Source organism: Salvelinus fontinalis, chromosome 36 (assembly GCF_029448725.1).
Source record: "Salvelinus fontinalis isolate EN_2023a chromosome 36, ASM2944872v1, whole genome shotgun sequence".
Taxonomy (NCBI): domain Eukaryota; kingdom Metazoa; phylum Chordata; class Actinopteri; order Salmoniformes; family Salmonidae; genus Salvelinus; species Salvelinus fontinalis.
This window is the reverse complement of record NC_074700.1, coordinates 16,083,118-16,107,457: the sequence shown is the minus strand read 5'-3', so window position 1 is coordinate 16,107,457 and position 24,340 is coordinate 16,083,118. Positions and strand designations below refer to the sequence as shown.

At 43.4% G+C, this 24,340-nt stretch overlaps 1 protein-coding gene across 2 annotated transcripts in view; it reads left to right on the top strand.

Moving 5' to 3' along the window:
- LOC129835296 (kin of IRRE-like protein 1) overlaps positions 1–24,340 on the top strand; it is a 38,677-nt gene that overhangs the window by 4,189 nt on the left and 10,148 nt on the right. For both annotated transcript variants that reach the window (XM_055900878.1, XM_055900877.1), the window contains exons 2-10: positions 16,654–16,803; positions 18,732–18,881; positions 19,101–19,258; positions 19,561–19,711; positions 20,160–20,265; positions 20,806–20,954; positions 22,201–22,328; positions 23,182–23,308; positions 23,533–23,633. In XM_055900878.1, the coding sequence (XP_055756853.1) occupies positions 16,654–16,803; positions 18,732–18,881; positions 19,101–19,258; positions 19,561–19,711; positions 20,160–20,265; positions 20,806–20,954; positions 22,201–22,328; positions 23,182–23,308; positions 23,533–23,633 (1,220 nt within the window). The remainder of the gene's footprint in view (positions 1–16,653; positions 16,804–18,731; positions 18,882–19,100; positions 19,259–19,560; positions 19,712–20,159; positions 20,266–20,805; positions 20,955–22,200; positions 22,329–23,181; positions 23,309–23,532; positions 23,634–24,340) is intronic.

Genomic DNA, 24,340 nt, shown 5'->3' with positions numbered 1-24,340 from the left:
AATTAGATGAGGCTCATACTAATATATAAAATGATCTTAACCACTGTAACAAAATATATTACGCATTATGTAGCTCAAAATTACAGCGAGCCATTCGGTTATGATCATTCAAAGTCATATAGCAGGAGGGGTTAAAGCCTCTACTACATTTATCATCTGTTTAACTGGGCGAACAAATGGAGTTCTGAAAACATTCTCATAATATGTTCTCTGTCTCCACAAAGCGAGACAGAGCAAGAGAGAAAGAAAGCGATAGAAAGAGAAAGAGAGAGAAATAGAGAGAGAAAGAGCCAAGTTTATCACATATGACTCAGCCTCTTTGCCATGTTTTCAAACTGTGTCTGCATTATGCCCGAGCATATTTTGGGGGTGGGGGAAGGGTGACAAAAAGTTGGGGGGGGTCACTGGTAGTGGGAGTGGTCTGGTGGGCAGGTGGGTAAAGTTGAGGGGGCCAGAACAAGACCGATTATAGTTTTTTGGTGAGTGGCTGTAGTGGGGGATGGGGGGATGAAAAGAAAGAAAGCGAGAGAGAGGCGGGGAGAGAGAGGAGGGGTGGACCAAGGGACGATTACTCAAGCCTGACTGGCTCCTCTGTGGGGACAGCTAGTCACACACACGCCCCCCCCCCCCCCCCCCCCCAACACACACACACACACACCTCATTCACCGAGAATATGGAAGAGCGAGTTCAAAGGGCTATGCTCAGATCAGAATTCTTTAACCCACATCTGAGGCCTCTCCCTCCTTCCCTGAGCTCCGGGTTCTTGGAAGATGCCTCTGCACATGCCTTGGCTTAGACTAGAATTAATTGGCATTAATCGCTTTTGAAACCTCTCGCCTTCTCCCTCTTCATTCAGATGTATTTTTCTCCCTCCCTCCATTTTTATCTCCCTGCTCTCCGTCCTTCCATTTCTCCTCTTCCTTCTTTCTGCTAGCTAAGCTCGATTCCCTTCTCTGTCTTTCTATCTGTCCCTTCATACTTTTAAAAATATTGTCCCCTCTCCCTCTATTTCCATTTACCCCTCAGCCTTTTTCTCTTTCTTTCTTTCTTTCTTTCTTTCTTTCTTTCTTTCTTTCTTTCTTTCTTTCTTTCTTTCTTTCTCTCTCTCTCTCTCTCTCTCCCTCTCTCTCTCTCTAATAAGTTCCAGATGTGGTTCTCACATTCCTTTAGTCAGTGGAGAGGAGAGGAAAGGAGAGGGGGAGGGGTCAGAAGAAGCACATGAATTAAAAGAGGAAGCACATGATGAAGGAAGAGTACAGAAACCCTGTACTGAAGACACACACACACACACACACACATACACACACACACACAGGAGAGGGATTCTATTCTGTTGTGGGTCGTGTTCTTCTCCTAAAAAGTTTTGGGACATTTCCCCTTCCCCCTCTTCACCCACTGTCCCCCAATCCCCCTCCCTCCTTCCCTCCATCCCTCCCTCCTCCCCCTGTAGGAATGTGGCCGACGGGTGATGATGTCATTTCATTTCTCCCTCGCTGAGTTTCTCCTCGGGAAGGGGAGGGAGATTTGTGTCGCTCCATCCATCTCTCTCCCCCTCTCTACAATAACAACATTACAGCTAGCCAACTAACTAATAAGCTTATTGGCTGGTCTACACTGCTATCCATACAGCCATTTAGCCTGCGGGGAAATAGTCAGGATAACCAGATAACTTTTGAGGGGGGAGAAGGATATGGTGACATACAGCTTATCCATATAAATTCCATACTGTTGACATGTAAACATTTCACTAATAACTGTTAAACTATTGAGCTTACAGTAGACTTTCAATTGAGAATTCCTTCAATTTTGCGATGATACACACCTGTAGGTTAGCACTTTGCTATTAAGCCCCTTACATAGTGTGTTGCTATAGCAATACACCTCCTCCTCGACAGCCTGCAGATGTTAGTGATCCAGGGGTGTGTGGTCTGGCCCATGAATATATAACCTAACATCGCTCCAGGGGTCAAGGCCCCAGCTTTTATTAGATTGTTGGTGACGGATGACATTGTAAGAAGCGACATACTAATACAATTAGATTGAACTGGATTGAATTAAAGTAGACCTTGAAGAACATGAGTTATGGAAAGCACTGAACACAGAACCTCGGCTATTTGAATAGTTAAATCAGTGTTTCCCTTAGGTTGGGTAGGTCAAGGTATGGGCGATTCGCGGTGATAGACTGAGGTCTGGCTGGATACAGCATACTGTTTGTTTATGTGGTGGGTCACATGGTAGGCCACAACTAAACATAGTTTTGAAACCACTGTGGTGAAATATTGATTCAGCTACCTAATTCAGATTTTGAATTACAATATTCTATAACAAGGATCTAGCTTAGTATAAAACAACCACTTTGATATTTGTGGATCGTGTAGCCCTTGATCAGGGTTGGAAGCTGTCATTGGTAGTCCGTGGTAGTCACCCTTGGTTACCCTCAAGTATTCTTTTGTCACTCATTCACATGCTCGTTTCACAATGGAGGGCCGGGGCTGGCCTATTTTAAGGAGAAGGGTTGTGAAAAGCCCAGGCATATTCCTGTGGTCCCGTAACGTGTCAGACACTTTGACCATGAATTATCATATTACCCTACACTGATCACAAGAGGTTGCCATGGCCACTGTGTCTATCATTGTGTCAGTGGTCCTCACTGGCTGTAGCCATGGTAACAATGTCTGTAATGGTGGTTCAATACAAATCAAGCACTTGAGATGTGAAATATGGGTGATTAGCCCCGGAGAAGAGGCAGAGAGAAAAAACACACAGAGCGACAAATGGAGAGAGAAGAAATAATGATCTTCCCTCCATTTCCAAATAAATCTGTTTCTATGGCAACCATTTTACCAGGGTCTGCATGGATAGGGAGAGCGAGAAATAAAGAGAGGTAACAAGGGAAATAAATAAGATAGGAGGAGTGATGGAGAGGTAGAGAGGGAAAATGTAAAGAGATGGGGAGATAGACTGAGGGAGGGAGGGCGTGATTATTTCTTAGTATGTGCCACTGGACAGACAAAGGAAAGAAAGCAAGAGAACTGGGAGAGAAAGGAAAGGAACCGGGGAAACATGGTGACAAAGGGACAGGGAAAGAGAGGGGTCTACGAGTGTTAAAGGGGAGGATAAAGGGGTAAGATGAGACAGAAGGGAAAAAATGGACACAATGCTTCTTTCTCTTTCTCCTTTTCTTCCCCCTGTTCTTTCTCCACCTCAGGCCAGTCACCTTTGTGTATTGACTAACATGATGGCAGCATGGTCCCTCTTTCAGTCCCTCTATCCTTTCTCTCTCTATCCTTTCTCTCTCTCTATCCTTTTTCTCCCTCTCCTTTCTCTCTATCCTTTCTCTCCCTCTATCCTTTCTCTCTCTATCCTTTCTCTCTCTATCCTTTCTCTCTCTATCCTTTCTCTCTATCCTTTCTCTCTCTCTATCCTTTCTCTCTCTATCCTTTCTCTCCCTCTATCCTTTCTCTCCCTCTATCCTTTCTCTCTCTCTATTCTTTCTCTCTCTCTATTCTTTCTCTCTCTCTATCCTTTCTCTCCCTCTATTCTTTCTCTCTCTATCCTTTCTCTATCCTTTCTTTCTATCCTTTCTCTCTCTCTATCCTTTCTCTCCCTCTATCCTTTCTCTCCCTCTATCCTTTATCTCTATCCTTTCTCTCCCTCTATCCTTTCTCTCCCTCTATCCTTTATCTTTATCCTTTCTCTCCCTCTATTCTTTCTCTTTCTCTATCCTTTCTCTCCCTCTATCCTTTATCTCTATCCTTTCTCTCCCTCTATCCTTTCATTCCTCTATCTTTTCTCTCCCTCTATCCTTCCATTCATCTATCCTTTCTCTCCCTCTGTCCTTTCTCTCCCTTTATCCTTATAGCCATATAGCAGTATTACCATTACGATAGGTTATGCCCAGTCTAGTCTGCCATGCCTCCATGTGGTTATTGTCAGTTAGACTCAGGTGGTGTCAGGCAGCGACAGTTGCACTGCTAACTTTTTCATTGTGCCCTTATCCTCAAAACTATAATCATCCTCATCCTCATTTTCATCACAGTTTTGTCACGCTTCCACCTCTTTGCTTGTTCTGCATTTTAAATATCACCAACTGCTGTCCACATATACAGTAGGAGAGACGTATTCCATATTGAATGGTTAACATAGTGAAAGTGGATAATATGAGCTGAAAGGGAATAGAGAGAGAGAAAGAGAAACAAAGAGAGAATGAAAGAGAAAAAGAGACAAAAGCGGGCTGGACAATTAATTGGATAGGTGGAGGGATGAGGTCATGATTAATGGTTTGCAGAAAATGGGTGTATCAGACACAAGGGAGGGTTTCGCCAGACACACACACACACACACACACACACATGCATGTATCCACACAAACACATGCACACATGCATGCACACACACTTACACACAAACTTTTTGGGGGGCAGTTACTTTAGACGTCAGCTGTTGCTATGGTGATGTCTGTGATCCAACGACAGAGCAGGATTGGCTAGAGTGGAAAGAGGGAGAGAAAGGTAGAAGGTCTGAGAGAGGGAGAGAGAGAGGGATAGATAGGGAGCAATACAGAGATAGATAGACAGATAGAGATAATTAGATTGATTAGTAAATCTGTACAAATGTAATTTTATCAAACATTATTGCTTTAAAAGGATTAATAAAATGCACTCAATTCATTCAGGCACATCAGACAAAGCCCTGACGTCATGACATCATACTGTATGTAGCCTTTTGTTGCTCAGGAGACAATAAGACTTCATGACATATATGTGGTGAGATATCCGAGGGCATCCTCTCTAGCAAAGACGAATGTTATCTGTCCTGATGGCATTCCTCTTAGCAGGGTGGCTGGAATAGTTTTCACACAATATTTCACAAACAGCTAATAGGGCAAGTCTGTAACATGTTGTGTTATTGTTAAGATTAAGGGATTGTCAGGCACAAGAGGTGTTAATTGTAGCTCTTCGTACCATTTCACTGTGTGCTCAGGCTGTGGTGTGTCAATGTGGCTTTGCTGACAGCAGGGCTTGGCTTGTCGTTGTGTCTGTGTGGATAGGGTTTGGTGATCATGATGTGTCTATTCGACCGCATGTTATAGATAGACAGTCAATGTGGTCGATGTTTGGTTTGACGTGTGTGTTTATGTGTGTGTGTTGACAGGATATGCTATTTTTAAGTGGTCACTGGTCAGGGTTAGGTTTGACCGTGTGTGTGTTTGTGAGGCCACAGTATAGTATGTCAACATATGTCATTGTGGCAGAGGTTTGGTTGTGTGTGCGTTCGTGCGTGCGTGCATGTGTGTCTGTTTCATAAGGGTTCTGTGAAACTGTGTGTGTGTGTGTGTGTGTGTGTGTGTGTGTGTGTGTGTGTGTGTGTGTGTGTGTGTGTGTGTGTGTGTGTGTGTGTGTGTGTGTGTGTGTGTGTGTGTGTGTGTGTGTGTGTGCGTTCAGGGTTTTTTGTGACCATGTCTTTGTGCGGTCAGGGTACTCGGAGTCTCTCGATGGTATCTGGGGATCACTGACTCAAGGAAATCAGGACACTCTAAATTTGTCACTGCAGCATAACCCACATAATGGAAGAATACAAGAGCTCTCTCTCTCTTCTGTCTTTTCTTTCTTCCTATCTACCTCTCTCTCTCTCTCTCTCTCTCTCTCTTCTGTCTTTCTTCCTATCTACCTCTCTATTTTCTGTCTTTTCTTTCTTCCTATCTACCTCTCTCTCTCTCTCTCTCTCTTCCGTCTTTCTTCCTATCTACCTCTCTTCTGTCTTGTCTTTCTACCTATCTACCTCTCTCTCTCTCTCTTCTGTCTTTCTTCCTATCTACCTCTCTCTCTTCTGTCTTTCTTCCTATCTACCTCTCTCTCTCTTCTGTCTTTTCTTTATTCCTATCTACCTCTCTCTCTCTTCTGTCTTTCTTCCTATCTACCTCTCTCTCTCTTCTGTCTTTTCTTTATTCCTATCTACCTCTCTCTCTCTCTTCTGTCTTTCTTCCTATCTACCTCTCTCTCTCTCTCTTCTGTCTTTTCTTTCTTCCTATCTACCTCTCTCTCTCTTCTGTCTTTCTTCCTATCTACCTCTCTATCTCTCTCTCTTCTGTCTTTTCTTTCTTCCTATCTACCTCTCTCTCTCTCTTTCTTCTGTCTTTTCTTTCTTCCTTCCTATCTACCTCTCTCTCTCTTGTCTTTTCTTTCTTCCTATCTACCTCTCTCTCTCTCTCTCTCTCTCTCTCTCTCTCACTCTCACACTCTCACTCACTCTCTCTCTTCTGTCTTTTCTTTCTTCCTATCTACCTCTCTCTCTGCTCTCTTTCTATAGCTTTTTTTCTCATTGTCTCCTACTCAGACACACACACATATTGAAGAATTATATGAGTAAGTAGTATGGCCATACACAGAGCATATAACATATTGATATGGTTTATGGTATGATATGGACCGTATTTTCAGTTTGCCCCTAATGTAGGCCTAGCATTACCTGGGAAGGTATTGTGTGCTCTCATTGTCAAGCTATTGAAATATCCTCCCCATAGTCCCAGTGTGGATCTTGTTTGTGGTTTCTTGGATGACAGTGAAGGGAATATCTTGTCCAGTGGTGTTTAAGGTAGAGGGAGTGATGCCTCGTCTGCCCTGGGGCTGTTTGGTCCTTAGTTCTAGCCTTATACTCAGTGGTCAGAGGAGGTTAACAGATCAGATAGTATTTATAGCGAGCTACGTTGATTTGATCTGACTGGATAAGAGCCTAATTTAGAGGTATTTGTAGTCATCCCATGGCTTACATTTGGACTCATGGTGGATCACATTGATATTGTCACTTTCGAAGCAGCCTTTTCTTTAATGTGGTGTGCCACAGGGCTCAAGTCTAGGACCACTGCTCTTTTCTATTCTATTTTCATCTGTGATTTACTTGTAGTAGGCCTATGCTAGACATACAAATGCACATTGTTTGAATGAACATGTTCTTTCTCTTTGGAATCGTTTATGTTCTGCTTCTGTCAGAAGCCATTGCTATTATTGTCCGGGACATTTTTTACACATGACTGTGTTTTTCATGATATCAGGCATACTGTAGGCTACCTCCTCGAATCACACACATTCAATCAGGTTTGGAGGGGGTACAGTATGCCCACACATGAGAAAGGGAGAGATAGAAAGAAAGAGAATTGGAGGGAGTTAGAGAGACAGACTTGGGGTCATGGAGGGATGAGCAGGCATATGCCAGTTGTTAAGAAAGTGAGAGAGATGAGGACCTACAGAGGAACGCTGGAGGGTTCAGAGAGCAAGAGAGAGAGGAAACTGGGGAGAGAGAGTGAAAGTGCTAGAGGACTGATATTTAATGTGATAAATTGGTAGTGACAGTGTGGCTCTAAACCCCCTCCAACCAGAAGAGGAGGAGGACCACCGAAATAGAAATCAGTATGGGTAAAGAACATATAGTATATACATATATTATGTATGTATAGTATATAATACATTCAGAAAGACATCGTGAGAAAGAGAGAGAGAGAAACAATGTGTCATTTTTTCATTGTTTATCAAGAAAGCAGTATGAAAACATGGCATATACAACAGTATATATGTATGTACAGTTGAAGTCGGAAGTTTGCGTTCACTTAGGTTGGAGTCATTAAAACTCGTTTTCAAACACTCCACACATTTATTGTTAACAAACTATAGTTTTGGCAAGTCGGTGAGGACATCTACTTTGTGCATGACACAAGTCAGTTTTCCAACAATTGTTTACAAACAGATTATTTCACTGTATCAGAATTCCAGTGGGTCAGAAGTTTACATACACTAAGTTGACTGTGCTTTTAAACAGCTTGGAAAATTCCAGAAAATTATGTCATGGCTTTAGAAGCTTCTCATAGGCTAATTGACATAATTTGAGTCAATTGAAGGTGTACCTGTGGGTGTATTTCAAGGCCTACCTTCAAACTCAGTGCCTCAGAAAAAGACCTCAGAAAAAAAATGTAGACCTTCACACATCTGGTTCATCCTTGGGACCAATTCCCAAACGCCTGAAATTACAATGTTCATCTGTACATACGAAGTACGCAAGTATAAACACAATGGGACCACGCAGCCGTCATACCGCTCAGGAAGGAGACTAGAGATTAACATATTTTGGTGCGAAAAGTGCAAATCAATCCCAGAACAACAGCAAAGGACCTTGTGAAGATGCTGGAGGAAACAGGTGCAAAAGTATCTATATCCACAGTAAAACGAGTCCTATATCGACATAACCTAAAAGGCCGCTCCGCAAGGAAGAAGCCGCTGCTCCAAAACCGCCATAAAAAAGCCAGACTATGGTTTGCAACTGCACATGGGGACAAAGATCGTACTTTTTGGAGAAATGTCCTCTGGTCTGATGGAACAAAATAAAACTGTTTGGCCATAATGACCATTGTTATGTTTGGAGGAAAAAGGGAGAGGCTTGCAAACCGAAAAACACCATTCCAAACGTGAAGCACGTGGGTTGGCAGCATCATGTTGTGGGGGTGCTTTGCTGCAGGAGGGACTGGTGCACTTCACAAAATAGATGGCATCATGAGGCAGGAAAATTATGTGGATATATTGAAGCAACATCTCAAGACATCAGTCAGGAAGTTAAAGCTTGGTCACAAATGGGTCTTCCAAATGGACAATGACCGCAAGCATACTTCCAAAGTTGTGGCAAAATGGCTTAAGGACAACAAAGTCAAGGTATTGAAGTGGCCATCACAAAGCCCTGACTTCAATCCTATAGAAAATGTGTGGGCAGAACTGAAAAAGCGTGTGTGAGCAAGGAGGCCTACAAACTTGACTCAGTTACACCAGCTCTGTCAGGTGGAATGGGCCAAAATTCACCCAACTTATTGTGGGAAGCTTGTGGAAGGCTACCCGTAATGTTTGACCCAAGCTAAACAATTTAAAGGCAATGCTGCCAAATACTAATTGAGTGTATGTAAGCTTCTGACCCACTGGGAATGTGATGAAAGAAATAAAATATGAAATAAATCATTCTCTCTGCTATTATTCTGACATTCCACATTCTTAAAATAAAGTGGTAATCCTAAGTGACCTAAGACAGGGAATTTTTACTAGGATTAAATGTCAGGAATTGTGAAAAACTGAGTTTAAATGTATTTGGCTAAGGTGTATATAAACTTCCGACTTCAACTGTAAATATGGACACTACTGTTCAAAAGTTTGGGGTCACTTAGAAATGTCCTTGTTTTTGAAAGAAAAACACATTTCTGTCCATTAAAATAACATCAAATTGTTCAGAAATACAGTGTAGACATTGTTAATGTTGTAAATGACTATTGTAGCTGGAAACTGCCAACATAGACGTACAGAGGACCATTATCAGCAACCATCACTCCTGTGTTCCAATGGCACGTTGTGTTAGCTAATCCAAGTTTATAATTTTAAAAGGCTAATTGATCATTAGAAAACCCTTTTGCAATTATGTTAGCATAGCTGAAAACTGTTGTTCTGATTAAAGAAGCAATAAAACTGGCCTTTAGACTAGTTGAGTATCTGGAGCATCAGCATTTGCGGGTTTGATTACAGGCTAAAAATGGCTAGAAACAAAGACCTTTCTTCTGAAACTCGTCAGTCTATGCTTGTTCTGAGTAATGAAGGCTATTCCATGCGAGAAATTGCCATAAACTGAAGATCTCGTACGACGCTGTTGTGATAAGGTGCGTCTAGTTGATAGGTGTAGGAGTCAGGAGCAGGAGAGCAGGGATGTCTGAGAAGCGTGTTTTAATAAGACAGTTCACCAACACTAGAATGTCACAATCGAAAAGGACGACGCCCTCGTAACAGAGAACCCGTGCAAACGCACGGAGGAACAAACACAGTTCCGACACTCATACACTTACGTAACCGTGAAAACAAATAACGGTAAATCCAACCGAGCACATCACAATGAAAGACTAATCCCGCACAAACCTAGGCAGGCAACAGGGTACATATATACACACAGAAATTAACGCAAATGAAACCAGGTGTGAACCAAAGACAAAACAAACAGAAAAGGAAAAAGGGATCGGTGATGGCTAGTAGACCGCCGAGCGCCGCCCGAACAGGGAGAGGAGCCACCTTCGGTAGAACTCGTGACAGCTGTGTACTACTCGCTTCACAGAACAGTGCAAACTGGCTCAAACCAGAATAGAAAGAGGAGTGGGAGGCCCCGGTGCACAACTGAGCAAGAGGACAAGTACATTAGAGTGTCTAGTTTGACAAACAGACGCCTCACAAGTCCTCAACGGGCCTCCCACTCCTCTTTCTATAAAAATCTGCCGTTTCTAGCTACAATAGTCATTTACAACATTAACAATGTCTACACTGTATTTCTGATCAATTTGAGATGTTATTTTAATGGACCAAAAATTTGCTTTTCTTTCAAAAACAAGGACATTTCTAAGTGACCCCAAACTTTTGAACGGTAATATATATACAGTACCAGTCAAAAGTTTGGACACACCTACTCATTCCAGGTTTTTTCTTTATTTTTACTATTTTCTAGTGAAGTGAAGACATCAAAACTATAAAAGAACACATATGGAATCATGTAGTAACCAAAAAAGTGTTAAACAAATCAAAATATTTTATATTTGAGATTCTTCAAAGTAGCCACACTTTGCCTTGATTACAGCTTTGCACACTCTTGGCATTCTCTCAACCAGCTTCATGAAGGGATGCACACTAGTCACCTTTCGGTGAAATTCGCCGTTTTGAATCCAAAGTAGGTGACCTACATGATTCATGTTGATCCGATGAGAAAAGTTGGAATCACTACTGGCTGTATGAGAACGAGTGATGCACGTTTGGAGCAATACCGGCTGTATCCAAGGCTCAGCCAATCATTCACGTAACAACAGAATGCAGCACAGCATGCGACTGAAGAGAGAAGAGACAACCAACTTACTAGTTACAGCATCAGCGAGTGCTCTGGAAAGGCAGCTTGTCAGTTACAGCAGCGCGTCCACTGAACGATAACGAAACTGTAACGTTAGTTGAGAAGCCTGACCACGGAGACAAGGGGTGAGAAAGTGATGAAGCGTACTTCATGAGCTCTAACCAAAAAACTACTAGCATTTGGAAAGTTTGAGGTGAGGCAGAAAGTGTGGTGGAACAAGTATTGGCATTGTTAAGTATCTTGCTAGCTGGATCGAATTCTCCGTAGCTAGTCAGAGAAATGTTGAGGAACATTAGCCAACTTATCTGATCAAATAATTGAGTTTATGGTGTGAAAATTAGCTTGAAAATTAAGTCAGACAGCTAACATTAGTAACCTAACCAATTTGCTATAGTATTAACTGGTATACAACTCCTTGCCGTTCCTCAAGTTATAATGCGTTAGTTGCTTCCTGGACCCTGGCAATCTGTGTGAAATGTTGACTACTAATAAACTAACCTGTTAACAAACCTGTGAACTAATGTTTTCCCTCTACAGTATGTGGTTCATTTTCAGAATGAGAGAATTAGTTGAAAATGAGGCGTTGCTTGTTAAACAAGTGGATTCAGGGATGAAGTGTAGCTGGAGCTGGGCCTGGCTTAAGCTGGATGCCATTATAGAGGTGAAAGGAACACCACACACTTTCCCTCTTTCTCACCTTTGCTGGTACATTGTAGAACAGATGTCCACAGGCAGAAAGTGTACAATGTAATAATGTGTAGCCCAAATATATTGTATTTGTTGTGTTGAACACGACAGTAACACTTGTGTGAGTGAGGGGAGATTATATATTTTTTTACTCAGTGAACGCTATTTTTGCACACGTCGCCTTGTGCTCCTGATCGATGTCTACTGTAGTGGCCACTATAATAGAGCAAAAATAGAATGTCTGTTTGTTTCATTCTATTTCTACTTTAAGATGTGTTTTTCCCAAGTGCAATATTTAGATGTGTGTGGTCACAAGCGTTCTATTATAAAGGCTGTCATGGTAACAAGTGTTCTATTATAAAGGCTGTCATGGTAACAAGCATTCTATTATAAAGGCTGTCATGGTAACAAGCGTTCTATTGTAAAGGCTGTCATGGTAACAAGTGTTCTATTATAAAGGCTGTCATGGTAACAAGCGTTCTATTATAAAGGCTGTCATGGTAACAAGTGTTCTATTATAAAGGCTGTCATGGTAACAAGCATTCTATTATAAAGGCTGTCATGGTAACAAGCGTTCTATTGTAAAGGCTGTCATGGTAACAAGTGTTCTATTATAAAGGCTGTCATGGTAACAAGCGTTCTATTATAAAGGCTGTCATGGTAACAAGCGTTCTATTATAAAGGCTGTCATGGTAACAAGTGTTCTATTATAAAGGCTGTCATGGTAACAAGTGTTCTATTATAAAGGCTTTCATGGTAACAAGTGTTCTATTATAAAGGCTGTCATGGTAACAAGTGTTCTATTATAAAGGATGTCATGGTAACAAGTGTTCTATTATAAAGGCTGTCATGGTAACAAGTGTTCTATTATAAAGGCCGTCATGGTAACAAGTGTTCTATTATAAAGGCCGTCATGGTAACAAATGTTCTATTATAAAGGCCGTCATGGTAACACGTGTTCTATTATAAAGGCTGTCATGGTAACAAGTGTTCTATTATAAAGGTTTTCATGGTAACAAGTGTTCTATTATAAAGGCCGTCATGGTAACATGCGTTCTATTATAAAGGCTGTCATGGTAACAAGTGTTCTATTATAAAGGCTGTCATGGTAACAAGTGCTCTATTATAAAGGCTGTCATGGTAACAAGTGTTCTACTATAAAGGCTGTCATGGTAACACGTGTTCTATTATAAAGGCTGTCATGGTAACAAGTGCTCTATTATAAAGGCTGTCATGGTAACAAGTGTTCTATTATAAAGGTGTTCATGGTAACACGTGTTCTATTATAAAGGCTGTCATGGTATCAAGCGTTCTATTATAAAGGCTGTCATGGTAACAAGTGTTCTATTATAAAGGTTTTCATGGTAACAAGTGTTCTATTATAAAGGCCGTTATGGTAACAAGTTTTCTATTATAAAGGCTGTCATGGTAACAAGTGTTCTACTATAAAGGCTGTCATGGTAACACGTGTTCTATTATAAAGGCTGTCATGGTAACAAGTGCTCTATTATAAAGGCTGTCATGGTAACAAGTGTTCTATTATAAAGGTGTTCATGGTAACACGTGTTCTATTATAAAGGCTGTCATGGTATCAAGCGTTCTATTATAAAGGCTGTCATGGTAACAAGTGTTCTATTATAAAGGTTTTCATGGTAACAAGTGTTCTATTATAAAGGCCGTTATGGTAACAAGTTTTCTATTATAAAGGCTGTCATGGTAACAAGTGTTCAATTATAAAGGCTGTCATGGTAACAAGTGTTCTATTATAAAGGCTGTCATGGTAACAAGTGTTCTATTATAAAGGCTGTCATGGTAACAAGTGTTCTATTATAAAGGCTGTCATGGTAACAAGTGTTCTATTATAAAGGCTGTCATGGTAACAAGTGTTCTATTATAAAGGCTGTCATGGTAACAAGTGTTCTATTATAAAGGCTGTCATGGTAACAAGTGTTCTATTATTAAGGCTGTCATGGTAACAAGTGTTCTATTATAAAGGTTGTCATGGTAACAAGTGTTCTATTATAAAGGCTGTCATGGTAACAAGTGTTCTATTATAAAGGCTGTCATGGTAACAAGTGTTCTATTATAAAGGTTGTCATGGTAACAAGTGTTCTATTATAAAGGTTGTCACGGTAACAAGTGTTCTATTATAAACGCTGTCATGGTAACAAGAATTATATTATAAAGGTTGTCATGGTAACAAGTGTTCTATTATAAAAGCTGTCATGGTAACACGTGTTCTATTATAAAGGCTGTCATGGTCACAAGCGTTCTATTATAAAGGCTGTCATGGTAACAAGTGTTCTATTATAAAGGCTGTCATGGTAACACGTGTTCTATTATAAAGGCCGTCATGGTAACAAGCATTCTATTATAAAGGCTGTCATGGTAACAAGTGTTCTATTATAAAGGCTGTCATGGTAACACGTGTTCTATTATAAAGGTTGTCATGGTAACAAGTGTTCTATTATAAAGGTTGTCATGGTAACCCGTGTTCTATTATAAAGGTTGTCATGGTAACAAGTGTTCTATTATAAAGGCTGTCATGGTAACAAGTGCTCTATTATAAAGGTTGTCATGGTAACACATGTTCTATTATAAAGGCTGTCATGGTAACAAGTGTTCTATTATAAAGGTTGTCATGGATAACTGCAATATTATTGTATTGTTTTTTTCTCAAAAGTGTCATTTGCAGTAAAGTTTAGGCAACAAATAACATTGGATTGCTTTCTTTACATTTTGTAGCTGTGAGTTAGGGTCACATTAACCTTTTTATTTTACACACAGAGACATGCAGATCATATTCTTTGCTGTTTAATTAGTTAAAACCTGCATTTCCCCCTAGCAGGGATTTTATTTGCATGTTTCAGTGCAAAAAAAGTGTCGCCTTTTTGGGCCCTGACCAGTTAGGTAGTGAGGTCGTCACCTGGAATGCATTTCAATCAACAGGTGTGCCTTGTTAAAAGTTCATTTGTGGAGTTTCGTTCCTTCTTAATGCGTTTGAGCCAATCAGTGTTGTGACAAGGTCAGGGTGGTATACAGAAGATAGCCTTATTTGGTAAAAGACCAAGTCCATATTATGGCAAGAACAGCTCAAATAAGCAAAGAGAAACGACAGCCCATCATTACTTTAAGACATGAAGGTCAGTCAATGCGGAACATTTCAAGAAATGAATTGCAGTCGCAAAACCCATCAAGCGCTATGATGAAACTGGCTATCATGAGGACCGCCACGGGGAAAAAAGACCCAGAGTTACCTCTGCTGCAGAGGATAAGTTCATTAGAGTTAACTGCACCTCAGATTGCAGCCTAAATAAATGCTTCACAGAGTTCAAGTAACAGACACATCTCAACATCAACTGTTCAGAGGAGACTGTGTGAATCAGGCCTTCATGGTTGAATTGCTGCCAAAAAAACACTACTAAAGGACACCAATAAGAAGAAGAGACTTGCTTGGGCCAAGAAACACGTGCAATGGGCATTAGATCGGTGGAAATTTGAAGCATGGAGGAGTAGGTGTGATGATGTGGGGGTGCTTTGCTGGTGATACTGTCAGTGATTTATTTAGAATTCAAGGCACATTTAACCAGCATGGCTACCACAGCATTCTGTAGCGAAACGACATCCCATCTGGTTTGCACTTAGTGGGACTATCATTTGTTTTTCTACATAACAATGACCCCACACACCTCCAGGCTGTATATGGGCTATTTGACCAAGAACGAGATTGATGGAGTGCTGTTGGAAAAGAATTCCAGGTGAAGCTGGTTGAGAGAATGCCAAGAGTGTGCAAATCTGTCATCAAGGCAAAGGGTGGCTACTTTGAAGAATCTAAAATATATTTTGATTTGTTTAACACTTTTTTGGTTACTTCATGATTTCATATGTGTTATTTCATGTATACGTTAATAAAAACTATACACATTCAGAGAGAGCGAGACAGAGGGAGGGGAGAAACATCACAGATAAGTGAGACAGAAATGCAATTCGATTGCCATTCTTTCATTGTTTACCAGTCCAGTCAAGAAAACAGTACATTACACTGTATGTATACGGTACATTCAGAGGGAGAAGGAGAGAGAGATGGACAAGAAAAACAACACAACCAAAAGACTGCTCGACATAAATCTGACTTGGACTGTCAGTCTCTCATTGTGTAGCGGTCTTGATGAGCAGTTTAATTACAGCGTATGTCATTATGTACCATGGAACAAAACTTTTTTCATATTGGACAAGCAGTCACAACACTTTATCAGATGAATACAGTACAGGTTTACATTGCAGAAAGAACTATGATGGCTCTCAGTAGAGCTGGAACAGCCCTGTGGAGTAGAGACAATGACATGTACTGTAGTTAGACATGAGAGAGAGAGAGAGAGAGAGGAAGCCTGGGAGATGACTCATACTGTAGGGAGGAATGGAGAGAGAGAGAAAGAGAAAGAAAGAGAGGGCAAGACAAAGATAGAAAGAGAGGTTTGAGACAGGGAAGCCATGAGGGACTGGGAGATGGGGTGAGACTCGATGGGTGAGACTCGATCTTCTCCTCTCTTCTCCTCCTGAGTCAGCTCAAGTCTCACTCCCTCGTTCCCCCTCTATCTCTCTCTCTCTCCATTGTTGAAATCTTTTTCTCACTATTTTCCTAATCTTTCTATGTCTCGATGTCTTAATGCTCCCTCGATCTCCAACTAGTTATCCTTGTCTTCAGTTGAAGGAGAACGAGATACCATATCAAACACACCATCATAAATGGTAGATCGTAGTAGATGAAGAACAATTTAACTTTTAGGCCTAGCTACTAATTTTACCACAAAAACTCCAATGAGTGAAATGCACCTCTCTGTCCCTACATGGCCCCTTTAAACAGTTTATTCTCAGTTTGTGTATAATGACGCTGTATGTATGTACTGTAACAACAATCTAACAACAACACAGCTGTGGGCTTGTAACAAAATGTGATGTTATAGGTTTGTATTGATGCTTATGCACCCTTCTCTCTCTCCCCCCCATCCCTCTCCCTCTCGCTCCCCCTTTCCCTTCCTCCCTCCCTCCTTCTCCCACCCCAGTGTGGACAGCGCGTTTCTCCCAGGAGCCAGCGGACCAGTCGGTGGTGCTGGGCCAGAGGGTGATTCTGTCCTGTGTTGTGTTTAACTACTCGGGCATTGTGCAGTGGACCAAGGATGGACTGGCCCTGGGCATCGGAGAGGACCTCAGGGGTGAGACTACAACAACTCTAAGACCCCCCCCCCCCCCCAACAACAACACCCATCATTTCTAGTCGTCCTGCTTAAAAGGCCTCTCTGTATATCGCCCTGTCTGTCACTCAATCGTGTTGTGCTGTTGTGGTGTTTACCTTTTCTCTATCACCTCTCCCACTCTTTCTATCTCTACCCTCCCCCTCTTTCTATCTCTACCCTCCCCCTCTTACTCTCTCTTTCTCTTTGTCTCTCTCCCTCTTTGTCTCTCTCTTTCTTTCTCTATGTCAGACTCTCTCTCTATCTGTCTATCAATTTCTCTATACCTATACCTATCTCTATCACAAACACACATGTTCTATCTCCCCTATCTGTAAGAAATAAGGCTTGTTAAAAATAAAAAATAAATGTAAACTCATTGCTTTTCTCACATTCTTTCTCTTCCTGCTTCATTCCCTCTTTCTCCCTCTATCTCCCCTTCTCTCTCTCTCTCTCTCTCTCTCTCTCTCTCTCTCTCTCTCTCTCTCTCTCTCTCTCTCTCTTTGCCTCTGTTCAACCCCTCACTCATTCTTCATTCTCCCTCCCTCTCTCCCCCCCTCCCCCCTCTGCTGCTCTTTTCCTCTCCTTCACACTCGCTCTTCTTCCCTCTCTTTGTCTCTGCTTTCCCTCAAACCCTCTCTCATTTCTCTCTCCCTCCCTTCCTCTGCTGCTCCTCTTCGTCTGTCCCCTCACCATTCCTTTCCCTATCTCTCTCTCTCTCTCTCTCTCTCTCTCTCCCTCTTTCTCTCTCTCTCTCTTTGTCTCTCTCTCTTTCAATCATATTGATACTGTAATGGTTCAGTGCTTCAAGCCAAAGCTTTTAAATAGAAACATGTGAATGAACACTGGTTCCATCATACACACGCTCCCTCTCTCCCTTTCTCCCTTTCTCCCTCGCTCTCTCCCTGCCTCTCTCCCTCACTCCTTCGCTCTCTCTCACTCTCCCTTTCTCCCTCGCTCTCTCTCACCCTGCCTCTCTCCCTTTCTCCCTCACTCTCTCTCACCCTGCCTCTCCATCGCTCCTTCGCTCTCTCTCTCCCTGCCTCTCTCCCTCGCTCCTTTGCTCTCTCTCTCACCCTGCCTCTCTCCCTCGCTCCTTCGCTCTCTCTCACCCTGCCTCTCTCCCTCGCTCCTTCGTTCTCTCTCTCCCTGCCTCTCTCCCTCGCTCCTTCGCTCTCTCTCTCCCTGCCTCTCTCCCTCGCTCCTTCGCTCTCTCTCTCACCCTGCCTCTCTCCCTTGCTCCTTCGCTCTCTCTCACCCTGCCTCTCTCCCTCGCTCCTTCGCTCTCTCTCTCCCTGCCTCTCTCCCTCGCTGCCTTGATCTCTTTCCCTCTCCCTTTCATAAGCTTTCGCTCTCTCGACATTTCACATGCAATCACATGCATAGGCAACATACAGACACACATGATATGTCAGGTACAAGGACACACAAGGTTAAGGGAGGGTAAGCTCATCTGACGCATATGGATATACATACAGTACATTCTACTTTGACAGAATGATTCAGATGGAATATATTTGTGAAGAGAAAGGACATGAAATCTTCACCAGCATTTCTGTCCGTTTGGAGTCCTCTAAAACGTTGTTGTCATAATGCATGCATATTTTTCTCTTGCTGGTGAAAGAGAGCACGGCTGCCACCTGCTGGTAAGAATGTATAGCACCACATGAGCTGTGTGAGCGCTAGAAAAGAGAGCGAGAGAAGGGGGAGGGAGGGGGCGAGAGAGAGAGAGAGCGCATACATACGAATATGTGCATGGTTGTGTGCATTTGCATAAATAATTATGCACAAGTGTTCTTTGTTTATCATTACCTTCAATATATTCCAAATGAGCCTGCCCTGCTCATTTATCGTTTAACCAGCCTCCACTGACTGTCCCTATGTCTGACTCTCTCTCCCTTCCCCTCCAGCCTGGCCGAGGTACCGTGTGTTGCGGGTGCAGGAGCTGGGCCAGTATAACCTGGAGATCATCTCAGCTGAGCTGTCTGATGACTCCCTGTACGAGTGTCAGGCCCCTGATGCTGCACTACGTTCTAGAAGAGCCAAACTCACCGTCCTCAGTAAGATACAGCAACTGTGTGTGTGTGTGTGTGTGTGTGTGTGTGTGTGTGTGTGTGTGTGTGTGTGTGTGTGTGTGTGTGTGTGTGTGTGTGTGTGTGTGTGTGTGTGTGTGTGTGTGTGTGTGTGTGTGTGTGTGTGTGGTGTGTGTGTGGTTGTGCGTGTGTATGCATGTGTATTCCAGTACATGTATGTGTATAACACCCCTGTCCTATCTCCAGTCCCCCCAGATGACCCAGTGATAGACGGGGCCCCTGAGGTGCTGCTGAATGCAGGGGACCACTATAACCTGAGCTGTGTGTCCCGCGGGGCCAAGCCCCCTGCCATGATAGAGTGGCAGAAAGATGGGATCCCTGTAGATGGAGCAGTCAGCACCACCGTGAGTCAATGAAACAAGCGTGTACACATACAAACACATAGTATTATAACACACACACACACACACACACACACACACACATATCGCATGCACGCACACACACACACACACACACACACACACACACACACACACACACTCAAATCCATACACACAGTCACTGACTTTGATCGTGTTACTCCTACCTTTTCTCATCGTTGTATTGGCTGTCGTCTCTTGAGTCCATCGTTACCCCTCTCTTGACCATTTCTGTCCCTCCCATCCTCGTTCCTTCTTTCCCTCCCTCCATCTCTCTCCATCAGGAGGTGCTCCCGGACAGGAAGAGGGTGACGACCCACAGCTTCCTGCCCGTCCACCCAGTGGACACAGACACAGGGAGGAACTACAGCTGTGTGGCCAGTAACCTGGCTATCCCCGCCGGGAAACGCACCACCGTCACCCTCAACGTGCACCGTAAGTCACCCTCAACGTGCACCGTAAGTCACCCTCAACGTGCACCGTAAGTCACCCTCAACGTGCACCGTAAGTCACTCTCAACGTGCACCGTAAGTCACCCTCAACGTGCACCGTAAGTCACCCTCAACGTGCACCGTAAGTCACCCTCAACGTGCACCGTAAGTCACCCTCAACGTGCACCGTAAGTCACCCTCAACGGACATCGTTAAAGACTCGTTCATAACCGTCCCCCTAGCTTGACATAGTGTTAACGACAGACTGTGATGACTGAATATCTGATGTTATTAACAGACAACAGCTTCTAATGATAACCAGTACATCACTTAGATCACGTGACCAGGATCCTTGAGGGGGTTCTCTCTCTGCCCCGTCCTCCCTCCTTCTCTCTGTTATTTGCTTATGTTGTCGGTGTGCCTCAGTAACCCTTTGTGTCCTCTCTTTCCAGACCCCCCCACGGTGACACTGTCTATCGAGCCTCGCTCCGTCCTAGAAGGGGACAGAGTTACCTTCACCTGCGCGGCCTCCGCCAACCCTCCTATCATGGGATACATGTATGTCCTCTATCTACCTACAAGTATCTGTTCACCTTTCTGTCTGTCTCCAGTATATGTCCATCTCTCTAGCTGTGCATTAGTCTGGTTGGATAGTTGTGTTTATCTACAGTACCAGTCCAAAGTTTGGACACACCTACTCATTCAAGATTTTGTTCTTTATTTTTACTATAAGCATTCCTCATGAAGCTGGTTGAGAGAATGCCAAGAGTGTGCAAAGTTGTCATCAAGGCAAAGGGTGGCTACTTTGAAGAATCTCAAATATAAAATATATTTAGATTTCTTGGAACACTTTTTTGGTTACTACATGGTTCCAAATGTGTTATTTCATAGTTTTGATGTCTTCACTATTATTCTACAATGTAGAAAATAGTAAAAAATAAAGAAAAACCATTGAATGAGTAGGTTTGTCCAAACTTTTGACTGGTACTGTGTTTGGGTAGTTACATGTGTTAGTCGTGGTGACCAAGTGTTTGGCCAATGTGGGAACCAAACCTGGCAGTATATGTTTATTCATACAACATGTGTGTTCTTTCTCAGGTGGGCTAAAGGTGGAGTGATCCTGCAGGGGGCCAGAGAGAGTGTGTTCACCACAAAAGCTGACCATTCCTTCTTCACTGAGCCAGTGTCCTGCTCAGTGTTCAACGCCGTGGGCAAAACCAACGTCAGCATCCTAGTCGATGTACACTGTGAGTCTAACTAGACCTCCGTGGCAAAGAGCATCTGTCTGTCTGTCTCTCTGTCTCTCTGTCGGTCTCTTTCTGTCTCTCTATGTCTGGCTGGCTGTCTATCTCTCTCTCTCTCTCTCTCTCTCTCTCTCTCTCTCTCTCTCTCTCTGTTTCTGTCTGTCTCTCTCTCTCTCTCTCTGTTTCTGTCTGTCTCTCTCTTTCTCTCTCTATCTCTGTTTCTGTCTGTCTCTCTGTCGGTCTCTTTCTGTCTCTCTCTGTCTGTGTGTCTGTCTATCTCTCTCTTTCTCTCTCTCTCTCTCTCTCTGTCTCTCTCTATGTTTCTGTCTGTCTCTCTCGCTCTCTCTCTCTGTCTCTCTCTCTGTTTCTGTCTGTCTCTCTCTTTCTCTCTCTATCTCTGTTTCTGTCTGTCTCTCTGTATGTCTTGCGTGTCTTTCTGCCTGGCTCTCTGGCTCTGTCTGTCTCTCTGTATGTCTGTGTGTCTTTCTGTCTGTCTCTGTCTGTCAGTCTCTCTTGTCTCTGTTTGTCTGTCTGTCTCTCTGTCTCTGTCAGTTTCTCTGTATGTCTGTGTGTCTTTCTATCTGGCTCTGTCTGTCAGTCTCTCTGTATGTCTGTGTGTATTTCCCTCTGTCTCTGTCTGTCAGTCTCTCTTGTCTCTGTCTGTCTCTCTGGCTCTGTCAGTCTCTCTGAATGTCTGTGTGTCTCTCTGCCTGTCTCTGTCTGTCTGTGTGTCTTTCTGTCTGTCTCTCTGTCTCTGTCTGTCAGTCTCTCTTGTCTCTGTTTGTCTGTCTGTCTCTCTGTCTCTGTCAGTCTCTCTGTATTTCTGTGTGTTTGTCTGGCTCTGTCTCTGTCTGTCAGTCTCTCTGTATGTCTGTGTGTCTTTCTCTCTGCCTCTGTCTGTCAGTCTCTCTTGTCTCTGTCTCTGTCTGTTTTTCTGTCTGTTTCTTTATCTCTGTCTGTCAGTCTCTCGATCGTGATCTCAATCTCTCCCTGTATCTCTATCTCTTAAACCTAGCCCTCTATACGCTCTCTCTGTTTCTTCGTCTGTCTGTCTGTCTGTCTGTCTGTCTGTCTGTCTGTCTGTCTGTCTTTCTTTCTTTCTTTCTTTCTTTCTTTCTTTCATTTCTCTTTACCTGGTCATTTTTGTATTGTATTTGACTTTGTTATCGGTAGCTGACCTGGTTAAATAGAAGTCCCCTCTCTCTCGCTCTCTCTCTCTCTCTCTCTCTCCCTCCCCCTCTCTCCCCAGTTGGTCCTATTCTGGTAGTGGAGCCCAGGCCAGTGACAGTGGACATAGACTCTGATGTCACTCTGAACTGCAAATGGGCCGGCAACCCTCCTCTAACACTTACATGGACCAAGAAGGGCTCCAATATGGTGAGAACCAGTTCTCTCTTCCTTCTGTCGCTCTCTTTATCTTTATAGACTCCCTTTCTTTTATATCCTTCTGTCTCTCTCCGTCTCTCTATTCTCTTTCGCCCCCCTGCTCTGTCCATCTCTTTCTCCTGGCTTTTTCCTGATGCTCCCACTCCTTCACCTCTACTTTATACTCTTTTGCATTCCTTCTCTGTCCATCTCTCTCTTTCTCTCTCGTTGTGTAGGTCCTCAGTAACAACAACCATCTCGTCCCCCCTTTCTTGTCTATCCCTTGTCTGTCTCCTTTCTTCTTATCTCTCATTTCTTTCTTTCTCAAGTCTTTCTCTTTTAATATCAGAAAAAGTAGAATGGCGTCCGGCCACATCATCGCACTCCCCCTTTCTTCTGTCCACGTCGTTCTCTCTGTTTGTTACTGACTCTCTGTTTGTTCCTCTCTCTCTGTTTGTTCCTGACTCTGTTTATTCCTGACTCTGTTTGTTCCTGACTCTCTGTTTGTTCCTCTCTCTCTGTTTGTTCCTGACTCTGTTTGTTCCTGACTCTGTTTGTTCCTGACTCTCTGTTTGTTCCTCTCTCTCTGTTTGTTCCTGACTCTGTTTATTCCTGACTCTGTTTGTTCCTGACTCTCTGTTTGTTCCTCTCTCTCTGTTTGTTCCTGACTCTGTTTGTTCCTGACTCTCTGTTTGTTCCTGACTCTCTGTTTGTTCCTCTCTCTCTGTTTGTTCCTGACTCTCTGTTTGTTCCTGACTCTCTGTTTGTTCCTGACTCTCTGTTTGTTCCTCTCTCTCTGTTTGTTCCTGACTCTGTTTGTTCCTGACTCTCTGTTTGTTCCTCTCTCTCTCCATCCCTTGTGTAGGTCCTTAGTAATAACAACCAGCTGTTCCTGAAGTCAGTGAGCCAGGCGGACGCTGGGCAGTACGTGTGTAAGGCCATCGTCCCCAGGATCGGAGTGGGAGAGACAGAGGTCACGCTCACTGTCAACGGTAAGGAACACCACACATCACACAAGAATAGATAAGCTTGAGTTTATAGTTCAAAGGTGTGTGATGATGGGATGTAGGCTTTAATACTGCTATGAAGACCAGAGTGTGCAACTTTTATTTCAAACTATTCATTGGTGTAGTATTTATTCTTGTTTATACATGGAGCGGAATGTACCACACCTCACTCGTTCTCACGCTCACTCTCTTTATCTCTTCCTATCCAGGTCCCCCCATCATCTCCAGTGAGCCCGCCCAGTATGCGGTGAGGGGGGAGAGAGGAGAGGTCAAATGCTACATCGCCAGCACACCTCCACCGGACAAGATTGTAAGTTGACAGTCGATAGTGTACAAACTCTACTGCAGGCTTTTACATTTACATTACATTACATTTAAGTCATTTAGCAGACGCTCTTATCCAGAGCGACTTACAAATTGGTGCATTCACCTTATGACATCCAGTGGAACAGCCACTTTACAATAGTGCATCTAGATCTTTTAAGGGGGGGGGGGGGGGGGGGGGGCAGAAGGATTGCTTTATCCTATCCTAGGTATTCCTTGAAGAGGTGGGGTTTCAGGTGTCTCCGGAAGGTGGTGATTGACTCCGCTGTCCTGGCGTCGTGAGGGAGTTTGTTCCACCATTGGGGTGCCAGAGCAGCGAACAGTTTTGACTGGGCTGAGCGGGAACTGTACTTCCTCAGTGGTAGGGAGGCGAGCAGGCCAGAGGTGGATGAACGCAGTGCCCTTGTTTGGGTGTAGGGCCTGATCAGAGCCTGAAGGTACTGAGGTGCCGTTCCCCTCACAGCTCCGTAGGCAAGCACCATGGTCTTGTAGCGGATGCGAGCTTCAACTGGAAGCCAGTGGAGAGAGCGGAGGAGCGGGGTGGCGTGAGAGAACTTGGGAAGGTTGAACACCAGACGGGCTGCGGCGTTCTGGATGAGTTGTAGGGGTTTAATGGCACAGGCAGGGAGCCCAGCCAACAGCGAGTTGCAGTAATCCAGACGGGAGATGACAAGTGCCTGGATTAGGACCTGC